Genomic DNA, 13,026 nt, shown 5'->3' with positions numbered 1-13,026 from the left:
CTCCCAACTGTAGTAGAGCTGGTACACTAAGAAAGTTCTCCAGTGGTGCTACATTGTTTTATTAATTCATTTATTCATTTTCTATAACTGCCCAACTCAACCAAGTGACTCTAGGTGGCTTAGAACAGGGGTCTCCAAACCCCGGACCATGGACCACTACTGGGTTATGAGATGTTTGGAACCAGGCCATGGATGCAGCGGGCGAGTGTGCATGTGCATTCACATCCCCACTTGCATGAGCAATGGGTGAACGTGTGCGCACACACTCCATTTATGTAAGTAGGGGGCACATGTGCCCACCACTCACACAAATAGAGCTGCACACGAGCTTGCTAGCCACTCATTCGAAGCCATCCCTTGTCTGCCCAACCTCCTTCGCTGGTCTGCAAAGTTGGAAAGGTTGCAAAACTCTGGCTTATAACATCACAAACAATTCTGTTTTTCAGTTTAACTGTTCTAAGTGCCATTTACAGGTTAATTGCTGGCCAGCCACCTCCTTCTCAGCCACCTCCCACGCCCCTCTCCAACCAATGCCTGTGGAGTAGCCAGTAGGAAAGCAAGCCACTGCTGATAGCAGCATTGCTTGGATTGGTGAAGTAGCTGTTCCATGCTTGTTTGTTTTTTCTCCACTGTTCTAGGATTAAGACATTATATGTGTATTAACATTTAATATTAAATATTACATTTCATATTGTCCCAAATGTGTTTTTTCAACAGGCAACTGGACTTTGGTTTTTTTCCCTTGAAGACGTTTCGCTTCTCATCCAAGAAGCTTCTTCAGCTCAAAAAAACCTCCCCAAAGTCCAGTTGCCTTTTGAAAAAGCACTTTTCGGATAACCATGACCTGGATGACTGAGCATCTCTATATACATTTCATGTTATTACAAAGCCCAGGGCTTTTTTTGTCATAGAACGCTCAGAACGGAGTTCCGGCACCTTTTTCTTTTACAAAAAAAAGCACTGACAAAGCCTGTTTCCCTTCCTTCTTCATCAGGGTTACAGCACGAAGGTATTTATCGGAAGAATGGAGCAAAATCTCGTATCAAAATTTTGATGGAGGAGTTTCGGCGAGATGCAAGAAATGTCAAATTGCGTATCAGCAACAATTTTGTTGAAGATGTGACGGATGTGTTGAAGAGATTTTTCCGGGAGCTCGAGGATACTATCTTCACTACGCATTTTCATCCCCAGTGGAATGAGGCCGCAGGTTTCATCCTTCTTTCTTATACTGCCCTACTTTAACAAGTTGCTGTCTCTATGACAGCAGACCAGCTTTTGATTGGTGGTATTATTTAGTTCATTGAGAAGCTGCCATACCTTTGAATCTTTGTCTTGAGCCCTCCAAAGTTATACAATTTGTCATTTTATTTATTTTTCACATTTTTGAAATGCCCATCTCCCATCATCATTGTTAATACTGGGAAAACCATTTTTAAACTTAAACATATTTTTATCTATATTTCAAAACAGGGGAGGGCAGCTATGCCTTGCCGTGTGCATGCAACCCATCCAGAATCTTTCCAAGAGTTCCTCCAGACCATCCTAGATGATATCACTGAAATTCAATGGCAGAAATGTCTATTACAGTTTGCATAAATTTCCTGAACTTTTGGAAAAGTTTTAGACACCAATGTCACCCTTTAAAATTCCCATTGGACAGGGGTGTCAAACTGCCAGCCTGAGGGCCAGACGCGTCATCCAGAAGCCACACCCACCCCCATTGCCGGCAATGGCAAAACCGTCCTGATACGTTGTGCGACATCACATGATGCCGCGAGTTTGACATGTCTGCCATAGAACATACAAAAACTACAAATCAGGCTGATATTCTTAGTTTCTCTAGAAAGTGAGAAAATGGGTAGAAGATGAATCATAGGCCTTCTGAAGATTAAAACTCTATCTTAACTACTAAAGCTATGCCTGCAGATTTCCTCTCTGATACCTTGGTTCCAATCTACAATCTACAAAAGCGCGGGGGGGGGGGGGATTGAATCAGGACTAATCAGCCTGACATCAATCCTGGAATATCCTGGAAAAATAATCAAGTAGCATATTTGTGAGCACTTAGAAATGAACAGACACTTACTAGAAATCAACACAAATCATCCCAGACAAACCTGATCCTCTTTTTTGACAAGTGTCCAAAAGTGTTTACTGTGTTTGTTTAGTCTTCAGGAGACATTTGACAAAATAGACCACATCCTACTTCTTGGTAAGATAGAATATGGGATAGACAATGCCACACCAGATGGATTCTCAACTGGCTGACCAACTCCATTCAGCACATACCTAGTCCTCAATGGAACTACATCTACATGGAGGGGAGCATGCAGTGGGATACCAGGATCAGAATAGATTTGGTAGGGACCTTGGAGGTCTTCTAGTCCAGCCCTTTGCTCCAGCAGGAGATCCTATACCATTTCAAACAAGTGACTGTCCAGTCTTTTCTTAAAAACCTCCAGTGATTAAGCACCCACATCTGAAGGCAAGCTGTTCTATTGGTTAATTAATAGTCCTCACTATTAGGAAGTTTGTCCTTAATTCTAGATTGCTTCTCTCCTTAATTAGTTTCCATCCGTTGTTTCTTGTCTTGCCTTCTGGTGCTTTAGAAAATAAATTAACTCCCTCCTCCTTGTGGCAGCCTGTCAAATACTGGAATACTGTTATTATGTCCCCCCAGTCCTTCTTTTCTCTAGACTGGCCATTCCCAAATCCTGCAACCATTCTTCATTTGTTAGTCTCCAGGACTTTAATCATCTTAGCTGCTCTTCTTTACACTTTTCCCAGTCTCAGCTTCTTTTTTTATAATGTAGTGACCAAAACTGGATGCAGTATTCCAGATGTGGCTTTACTAATACTGCTAATACTACGTGATTTTGATTCTATGCCTCTGTTTATACAACCAAGAATTGTAATAGCATTTTTGGCTGCTGCCGCACATTACTGACTCGTGTTTAAGGGATCGTCCACTAGGATTCCAAGGGCCTTCTCACACTTACTGTTTTTGAGCCAGGTTTTGCCTAATCTGTACTTGTACTTTTGATTTTTCCTGGCTAGGAGTAAAACATTGCTTTTCTCCACATTAAATGTGTGTTGGCTTAGTGGCATCTGCAAATTTGATGAGTTCCCCTTTTATGCCCTCATCTAAGTCATTTATGAAGATATGGAAGAATACTGAGCCTAAGACAGAACCTTGTGGTACCCCACTGCTTACTTCCCTCCATGTGGTTGTAGGATTACTTGTTGAGTACTGTTTGTCAGCCAGTTACAAATCCATCTGGTGGTGATGCTGTCCATCCACATTTTTATAGAATAGAATAGAATAGAATAGAATAGAATAGAATAGAATAGAATAGAATAGAATAGAATAGAATAGAATAGAATAGAATAGAGCTGGAAGGGACCTTAGAGGTCTTCTAGTCCAGCCCCCTGCTCAAGCAGGAGAACCTATATCGTCTCAGACTAGTGGATGTCTAGTCTCTTCTTAAAAATCTCCAGTGATGGAGTGCCCACAGTTTCTGAGTGTAAGCTGTTCCACTGGTTGATTATCCTAAACGTTAGGAAATTTCTCCTTAGTTCCAGGTTGCTTCTCTCTTTGGTCAGTTTCCAACCGTTGTTTCTTGTCCTTCCATCTGGTGCTTGGTAAACAACCTGTCCCCCTCTGCCTCATGGCAGCCCGTCAGATACTGGAACAGTGCTATCATGTCTCCCCTATTTCTTCTTTTCCTTAGACTAGTCAGACCCAAATCCCATAGCCGTTCTTCATATGTTTTAATCTCCAGGCCTTTGATCATCTTAGTTGCTCTTCTCTGAATTTTTTCCAATCTCTCAACATGTTGTTTGTGGTATGGTGACCAAAATTGGCTGCAGTATTCTAGGTGTGGTCTTACTAGGGCTTATACTTCTCATGATCTTGATTCTATGCCTTTGTTTGTACAACCCAGGACTGTGTTAGCTCTTTTGATTGCTGCTGCACACTGCTGGCTCATAGTCAAGTGAACGTCTACTAGGACTCCAAGGTCTTTCTCACAATTACTGCTGTTTTTTTAAGTTTTATTATTTTTTAACAGAGTTCAATAACAATTATTCAACAAAAACGTGTTGTCTAAGAATCTTATTCACTAATACAAATTAAATTCCTAATCCATAAATCTTTTCTTCTAACCATTTTTCTTTTTTTATTTCTTTTTTCTGTTTACTCCCCTTCCTCCTTATGTGATTGGTTATCTAGTGGTTTTTGCTTGGAATTCGGTTCTATAGATCAGGGGTCCCCAACCTGTGGGGTACATATGTACTCTTTAGGTACATATGTAGGCTTGTTTTTTTATGGAAGCTGTTTGTTCCCTATTGTGTTCAATTTAGGTGTAGCGGTTTTCTTCTTTAGGTTCATATATGGAGTCATCATTTTTTTAGAACCTACTTCCTCCCTATTGTGTTTTATTTTGGTGTAGTCTTTTTGTTTAGGTTGGGATTTCTTGCTTTGCTCATTGAGTTTCAGAGTGGCTAGAGCTGCCAGTGCTTGCTTTAAGTGAAATATCTTGAGTGCGTATAGTGCAGAAATTGTCAATAAAAAAGTGGGGACTAGCTGGGCAAGATTATTCATTAACAAAAGAGAAATAGGAAAGGAAGAAAAAAAAATAGAACTATACACTTTGTCTTAAGAAGTAACCTGAATCACTAACAGATGACACAGAAGAAAATTCTCAGGAACTTTATGTGTCTTCTACAGCCCTCTTCTAAACCACACACGCAGAGAAGCCTTGGTCTCTACATTTGAATCAATGTAACTTGCAAAAAGAGAAAAACTACAAACTATACGTATGGAGAATGTACCTCAGATTTCTGATCAACGCAGGACATATTTTGATTTTATGCAAATTATAGTCACCAACATTTAATTCTGTTTCTCTTTCTTAGAAATTTCCCAGAAGTCCCAGCGCCTGGAGAGATACAAGGAGCTAATAAACTTCCTGCCCCATCTCAACCGCAGAACATTGGCTGCTTTGATTGGCCACTTGTATCGGTTAGTCTGTTCTCCCTCACTTGCTATTGCAAAGAGGTCTGATGTACTTGTCAGAACTCTCATGGCATATTCTTTTTTTTTTTAAGTGCCCCTTATATATACTGGTACATTTGTTTCAAAGACTAAGACTTGTTGTGACTCAGGGCCAGCCTGTGGGTCCGGCAGCCGGCTCAGATGTATCGGATGACTCAGATGAGGGGGAGGAGGAGTGTGTGGGAGACGAACTGGCTGATGATGGCTTGGAGGCTTGGCAGAGCCCCCAGCCGGGGCCCTCTTCTCAGCTGCATGAGCCCGATAGTGCGGAGGATGATGACCCACAGCTGGCCCTGTTCAAGGACGCCCGACGCAGGAGGCAGTCGAGCAGGACCAAGCAGAGAAAGGCTGCGGGTCTCCTCGGGAGGAGGCAGAGGGAGGCCACGCCCTGAACTCTAAATAAAAGGAGTGTTTGGGGAAGGGCTGGTTGCTGAAAGCAACCCTTCCGTTTGAGGATTCAAGTTCCAGTGTTTTGTTTCTTGTTCTGTTGTTCGTGTAATAAATCTTGGCAGACGCTTTTCAGCCTCAGACGCTCTCCAGTCTCTACTGTTTGAACAGGGGTTTGCCTTATTACAAGGCCGGTAGTTGGCTGGTTCAGAACAAGACTGTGGAATTTGAGCTTCCCAGAAAGAAAGAAATCAACGACAATAAAGAGCAAATACAATAGTGTCGTTGTTGCTACGCTTTTGAACCTTAGATTTGAATCTATTTCCCAGGTCCATTTTTATTTTCTAAGACCCAAATCTGTTTCCCAAAGCCCTGCATGTTTGCTACTAAAAGATTCGTCCACCCCGACCCTTGCTGCAATAAGTTCAACCAGATAAACATAATCAAATCTACAATGTATCTAATGGCAATACATGCAATGGTGACAGGTTTTACTCCCAAGTGCTTCCAGTTTCAGACATTTCCAGAAGCCAACAGTGATGGTGCTACCATTACTTGAAGAGGAAAGCTATAGGCCTTAATTAGTTAAAACCAGCACTTTGAATTGTATCTTGAAATTTACTGGTGACCAGTGTAGCAATTGTAAAATTTATTCTAAGAGTAGTTACATTTGCCCAAACTATGACTTTTTGGACCAAACGCAACCTCTCATTGTACTAATCCAACCATATGGTAGAAAGTGTACGAGTGACCATTCCTTTGCCTCCTGTCATAGGAAGGATGCATCCAGAGATGAACAAAGTGCCCCCTGGCCAAAGCTTTCATCTGCCTATCTGTCAGGAGCTGTAGACCTCCATATCACACAATTCCTCTTTCAAGAGGAAGTCCAACATTCCAGAATTATCTCTGAAGCATATAAAGATTTGTATAGATAGTGACTTCATCTTGCTAGTATTCAACTTCCAGGCCTCAGCAGTCCCTAAACACTGGTTCAAAATATTTCTGGCTTGGCCCCATGTTGAGAATATGAAGCTGTCTATCATCAGCTCAATCCAAACTGACTGATTAATACATTCAGATGTTTTGTGTAAGTGTTAAAACAGCAGGGGAAAAAGCATTGAGCTCCATGGGAACCTCACAAATGTGAGCTTACTGGCTGACCTATCCTTTCTCACTGCTATCTACTGATACCATCCCCTTAGAATTAAAGAGAACCATTGAAGCAAGAGTGTCTCGAAGTTCAAACTCTTGCAGTTGATGCAGAATGATATTGTGATATCAAAGACTCCTGAGAAGTCTAAAAAGACTATAAGGAATGTATTCCTCTATCCAGATCTCAAAAAAAGTATGTTTCCAACCCATGATTGTTTCTGAATCCAGGCTGAAATGAATATAGATAGCCTATTTATTCAAGAGCACTATGTAGCCCCATCCTTTCTTGCTGATAGTTATACCTAGACTTCTGTTTGCAAATGTGCCAGACCTTGCAGTTTTTCCTCTCATCACTGCCTCCTTGCATTGGACACAGCAATTAACTTTTAATGGGTCTTTTTGCTCTCCACTGTAGGGTGCAGAAATGTGTCAGTCTCAATCACATGAGCACCAAGAACCTAGCTTTGCTATTTGCTCCCAGTCTCTTCCAGACGAATGGAAAAGGGCAACAAGAAGTCAAGGTGATGGAGGACTTGATTGACAACTATGTTCACATTTTTGATGTGAGTCTGGGTCTCCTCCCCCTGTATCATTACACTTTTGTTTTATGTGTATTTGACTGTAGCTTTTCATTTACTCTAGATTGATGAAGACCGGGTGTTACAGATGGACTTGGAGAACAGTTTGATTACTACCTGGCGGGATGTGAAGGTACTACAGTGCTTACTACCCATCCCTTTTGTATAGTGCTTAGCAGATATATTGACAACATCAGCTATCAGGGGCAAGTAACCAGAACCATTCTGTGAATAGGCCCATGTAGACACTTTACTACTGATCACTTATATTACAAGAATCTCGCCAGATTTTCTAGTTTTCCTTGGGAAATGGCAGACCTCATATGTTTCCTCTCCAAATTTCCTCTCCAAGCTGGAATGTATTTTTACTCCCCTAGGAGCCTCTTCTTCTTCAGTCACTATTTCTACCACATCAGCAATTAAATAAACATTTTCTTAAGGCAGGGATAGTAAACCTTTTCAATATTCATATTGAATCTGAATAGGCATCCATAATCCAAGCCTAGCAATGGATAATTATATATGTGGAGTATATATGATTTAGCAAACTCTAGTCCTCTTCTTTCAGTCATTCTAAGAATGATTAAGACATAGTAGTATCAAGTGCTGGGAAAATTAGGAAATTCAGGCAGTTCAAATAAGTATAAAGATTTATTGCAAGTTAGGGTCTCTGCAACTGGCCATTAAGGGAAGCGAATGGGAGATAAGGCATTTAAGGTGGGCTGGACTTAGATCTCTTGCAGGTGCACAGGGACTCCTGACTTATGAAACATTTGACCCCTCCCTCAGGCTCAGCCTGGTCATCTCCTAGATCAGCCCTCCCTCCATCTTGGCCCCCTTCCTCTTCCATGGATTCTTCTATGCTGCTTTTCCCTTCCAGCATTGTGTCTTCAAAGTCTGAGTTCTCATGGGAGCATGGCAAGGGGGGAATGGAGGCCATCTCAAAGGAATCCTCCTTCCATCCCTCTGCAGGAGCTGGTGAGCCAGGTGGCAATTGCTGTAACACACAAGCATTGTTAGAGGTTCCCTCCCGTCCTATTCCCAGGAATTGAAGGTCAGATGTGGAAGCCCCATCATAGGCAAGTCTCCCTGCTCCCCCTGGAGAAATGCAGAGGGTCTGGTTAACTTGTTCCTCAAGAGGTTCCTCAGGCAAAACTGGGCAGGGGGCTAGTAGTTTGGTTTGCCTCGGCTTGTCAGGGAAGTGCTGGTGGAATGGACAGACCAAATCAGGGACATGAGCATACTGTGCATTTTCCCAGGAGCAATCAGAAACTGGGTAGCCCTTCCAATGAATCAAGTACTGGATACCATTGCCTCTTTTCCAACAGTCAAAGATTTCTTCCACCTCATATTCTGGTTCTCCCTCTAGTATGACTGGTGGTAGTGAGTGTCTCTGGGATCTTATTATGCTTGGGAGTGCATCTTTAGCAAGTAATGCTTGGTGAAAGACTGGATGCACCTTCATTGAAGGGTGCAATTGTAGGTGGAAGTCCGTGGAGGTGATTTGTTAGAGAACTTTGAATGGGCACACAAACTTAGCACCTAGCTTCTTGGAAGGTTTTGAAGTGGCTAAGAACCTAGTAGAGAGCCAAACCTTGTCTCCTACTGCTACGGATAGACCCTCCTGCCGATCTGCAAATGCTGCCTTCTTGTAAGCCTGTTTCACTTAGTCAAGTTCCTGTTTCAATGGGTCTTGGGATGCAAATTGCTCTTGTAAGAAATCAACCACCCCTGGTATCCTGAAATCTAGTACAGGATGGTCTGGCAATACTTTAGGTGTGTGCCATACATGGCTTGAAATGGTGTCATTGAAGTTGATGAATGCAGCAAATTTTCCACGAATTGTGGCTATAGGTACATTAGCACCTCAAATACTGTTGGAAGAGCTGGTTAGTTTTCTCAGCTTCACTATTTGTGAACGGGTGATGGGCTGAGGAGAGGATGGTCTTGACATTTAGTAACTGAAAAAGTGCTTTCCAAAATCTAGATTGGAATTGCACCCCTCTGTCTATTGCAAGTGCTGAGATCATACCATGGTAGCAAAATACATTGTCTATGAAAAATTGGGCAGTGTCTTTGGCATTGGGCAATCCTTATTAGGTATGAAACGAGCTATCTTGGTGAAAAGATCTACCAGCACTAATATGGTAGTGAAGCCTTGAACAGAGGGTAAATCAGTAATGAAATCCAGGAAGACTGTATGCTATGTTTGGGGGTGGGGGGATGTAGGTAATGATTGCAAAGGTCTGCAGGCTTCTGATGGAGGCATTTGGTCATCCTGCATGTGTGGCAAGAAGCCACATATTCCCTGATGTCTGCAGCCATCCTATGCCACTAAAAGTCTCTTACGTTTCTATGCAGGGTTTTAAACATACTGCCATGCCCTGCCATTTGATTATCATGACAACTCTGCAGTACCTCTTCCCTACAGGGGGGACTATTGTTCTGCACCTCCCTCCATCATGAACAAGGTTACAGTACCTGATGGGGACTCCTAGAAGTCATCTATCTTGGCCTGTGACAGGCAATTTCCTTGTTGCTTTTCCTTTATCTTGGTGATTAAGTCCTGATGCAGTTGGGCAGCTCCCAATCTCTCAATGGTTGGTAGTGATTGGTGAAGCTAGAAATCGGAAGGTTGCAGGATTGCTGCTGCTTGTGGAATCTGTCGAACAGGGGAATATTCTAGTTTGCGGAAGAGCATATCTGGCATTAAGTTCTTGAAGCCTGTGATATACTTAATGTAAAAAATAAAAACTTGAGAAGAATTGGCTCCATCTGACTTGTCTGGAGAAAAGTGGCTTAGTTTGTTGTAGGGTGTATAGATTCTTGTGGTCAGTGTTGACCTCTATATGAAAGCATGCACCTTCTAGGAAATCTCCAGTGCTGGAATGCTGATTTAATGGCAAGGAGCTCCTTATTAAAGACGTCATAATTGCTTTCTGGAGCGATCAGGGGCCTGGAAAAGAAAGTGCATGGAAGAAGGCTGTTGTCTTCCCCTCTCTTTTGTAAGAGAACAGCTCGAATGGCTACATCTGAAGCATATGTCTGGACTATAAATCTCTTGGATGTGTCCAGGTGCTGAAGCAGGGGCTAGCAAGCAAAAAGTTCCTTTAACTCTTTGAAGGCTGATTGGTATGTAGGTGTCCAAGCAAATTTAACTCCTTTGTTAGTCAGTTTGGTCAATAGTTTGGCTTTATGACCAAAGCCTGGTATAAATTTCTTGAGGAAGCTAACAAAGCCCAGAAAGTGTTGGATGTCTTTGACTGTGTGAGAGACTTGGCTCTGTGTGAGTGGCTTATGGTTGATCTGGATACTTCTTGTGGAAATATGGTAGCCCAAGAAGTCTAACTGTTGCAAATGAAATGTACATTTTTCTGGCTTGGCAAAGAGGTGGTTATCTCTTAGTCTACTGAGGACTGTGTGCATATTGTCTGTGTGCTGAGCCTCATTCTCATAGTAGATTAAAATATCATCTAAATGTAAACCCATAAATATATCTATTAAATCTTGAAAAAATTGATTCATGAATCTGGAAAATACAGCTGGGGCATTGCACAGACCAAAAGGCAGCACTGGGTATTCAAATTTGCCACATCTGGTGTCAAAACTGCCTAAGTATTCATGGCCTTCTTTTATTTGAATAAGGTTGTAACCATTGCAGAGGTCTAAACTTATAAAAATGCCTGCTTTCTGTAGTCGGTATAATAGGTCTGGAATTAACAGCAGTGGATAGTGGTCTCTTACTCTGATTGAATTCAAGGCTTTGCAATTGTGCATCACTCCTAGTGAGGGGCTGTCAGTGTTATTAGGGTCTTGCTTTTTAGGCACGAAGAAGGTGGGAGCCAAAGCAGGAGTCTGAGAGGGTCTTTTTAAAATTAGAATCCAAATATTGTTTCAAAGTTTTTAATTCTGTAGTAGACATTTGGTATTGTCTCTTGGCGGGAATTCTGGCACCAGATTTATGGTGCAATCACAGTCTCTGTGTGGAGGTAGGGTCAAAGTTTCCTCCTCCCCAAACACATCAGCAAAGTCTATGTGTTTACTTGGCAGATTGGGAATCTCTCTGTGAACCAGAGATTAAGGGGGCTGGTGGGGAGCTTTGGAGGGCTGATCACAGTGAGAAAGGGACTCAGGATTTTCAAAGGCAATAGGCTATTTTTCCACTTCATAGTGGGGTCGTGGTGTTGTAACCAAGAAGTTCCCAGCACTATTGGAAGATCTATATATTCAGCTGTGAAGAGAGATAACTCTTCAGAATGCTGATTTATTGTTAACTTCAAAGGCACTGTGGCATCAGTAATGGGGCCTGCTTTTAGTTATCACTGGCAATGGAAACTTCAGGGGAACTGTAGATATTTTAAGTTTCTGAACTGTGACTAGGCTTATGAAGTCAGACTTGACCCAGAATCTATCAAAACAGAGGTGGTAGTTATCTGACCATCGGGAAGTGTCAGGATTGAATCAAATTTTATTAACGTACCTGAGTGTGGAGGTAATTGACCTCCATTCAGTGCTTGGTTGGCCTCCCCTCAGAGCTCGTGAAGGGAGGGCATTCTTGTTTCCCTGGCCTTGGGGTTTGTTATTTAGGTGGTGAGTAGTGGAGACATTGCCAGGCTGTCTGTTGTCTCTCCTGGGAGGTTTAGTAGGGCAATTGTCCAGCTCTCCACAATAGAAACATAGGGCTAGTTGTCTGCATCTTTGCCATGCTTCCACTCTCAGGGCTTTTCTGGCTGCTCCAATTTGCATTGGCTCATCAGCGTCCAAATCCAATAGGGCAGGAAGGACTTTCTTGTTTTTCTCTGAAGATGTTTCACTTCTCATCCAAGAAATTTCTGTCAGGGGCCAGGGAAATCAGGGTATTCAGGCAGTTCAAATGAGTTTAAAGATTTGTTGCAAGCTTAGGCTCACTACAAGAATCTGACCAACTGGGCATTAAGTAAAATGAGCGGGAGATAAAGAGGCATTCAAGGTGGGCTGAACTTGGATCTCTTGCAGGCCCGAAGGGAATCATGACTTATGATACATTTGACCCCTCCCTCAGGCTTAGCCTGGTCATCTCCTACAATAAGAACAGTCATTGTGGAATCTGAAATTCCCTTTCAAAACGTTCAGAAAGCTGCCCATGGCTTCCTGCACTTCCAGTACCCTGTGAGCATGTGTATAAAAATATCTTACCGTATTTTCCGGCATATAAGATGACTTTTTAACCCATGAAAATCTTCTCAAAAGTTGGGGCGGTCGTCTTATACGCCCAGTCGTCTTATACGCCGGAAAATAGTACATAAATCAATCGAGCGCCCCCGTTCTTGCAAAGCAACTTCAAGCCTCCTTAGTCCAGTCCCCCCTCCAACATGACTCTCCCTTCCCACCCCCAAGAGCCTCTAAGCCCCTTCCCCTCCCCCTTGCAAACACCAGACCCCGGGAGCAGCAGGAAGCCCCTCCCCTTCACCCAAGCGGCATCTGAGCATAAGCAGATTGCGCTCGGCCATGCAGGCTGCCGAAAGGTGGGGACTCGGAGTTCCCGCAGTGGTTGCGGCTTCTGGCGTGCCATTTGCAGAGTCTGGCCTGGAAGAGCGCATCGTGTAAACGCAGCTCTTGCGTTTATTCCAAAGGGTGGGTGGAAGTAAAAGCCCCTTTCAGCTCTGGCATGGCTGCAAGTCGGCAAGCCCGGGAAGGCACGCCCTCCCCTCTCACTGTGGAGGAAGCAGGGCAGGCTGGCGTCAGGCGGGAGCCGGCAGGGCAGTCCTGTGCACGCGCACGCTCCCCGGCTGCTAAGGAGTCCTCGGGGAGCCGTGGCAGGCGCCTCACACCCTTCCCTCTCGAGGCGGCACCGGCGGAGCCGTCCGGCATCAG

The 13,026-nt window shown here is 43.3% G+C and overlaps 1 protein-coding gene across 1 annotated transcript in view; it reads left to right on the top strand.

The window, feature by feature from the left end:
- The window catches only part of ARAP3 (ArfGAP with RhoGAP domain, ankyrin repeat and PH domain 3), a gene marked incomplete at its 5' end in the record, with an annotated part of 118,565 nt that overhangs the window by 68,023 nt on the left and 37,516 nt on the right, over positions 1-13,026 (top strand). Inside the window, 4 exons of the mRNA XM_083360270.1 lie at positions 995-1,207; positions 4,918-5,023; positions 7,011-7,158; positions 7,238-7,306. Coding sequence (XP_083216396.1) covers positions 995-1,207; positions 4,918-5,023; positions 7,011-7,158; positions 7,238-7,306 — 536 coding nt within the window. The remainder of the gene's footprint in view (positions 1-994; positions 1,208-4,917; positions 5,024-7,010; positions 7,159-7,237; positions 7,307-13,026) is intronic.

The sequence above is a fragment of the Vipera ursinii genome (genome assembly GCF_947247035.1).
Source record: "Vipera ursinii genome assembly, chromosome: 3".
Taxonomy (NCBI): Eukaryota; Metazoa; Chordata; class Lepidosauria; order Squamata; family Viperidae; genus Vipera; species Vipera ursinii.
This window is presented reverse-complemented; position numbering and strand designations above follow the sequence as displayed.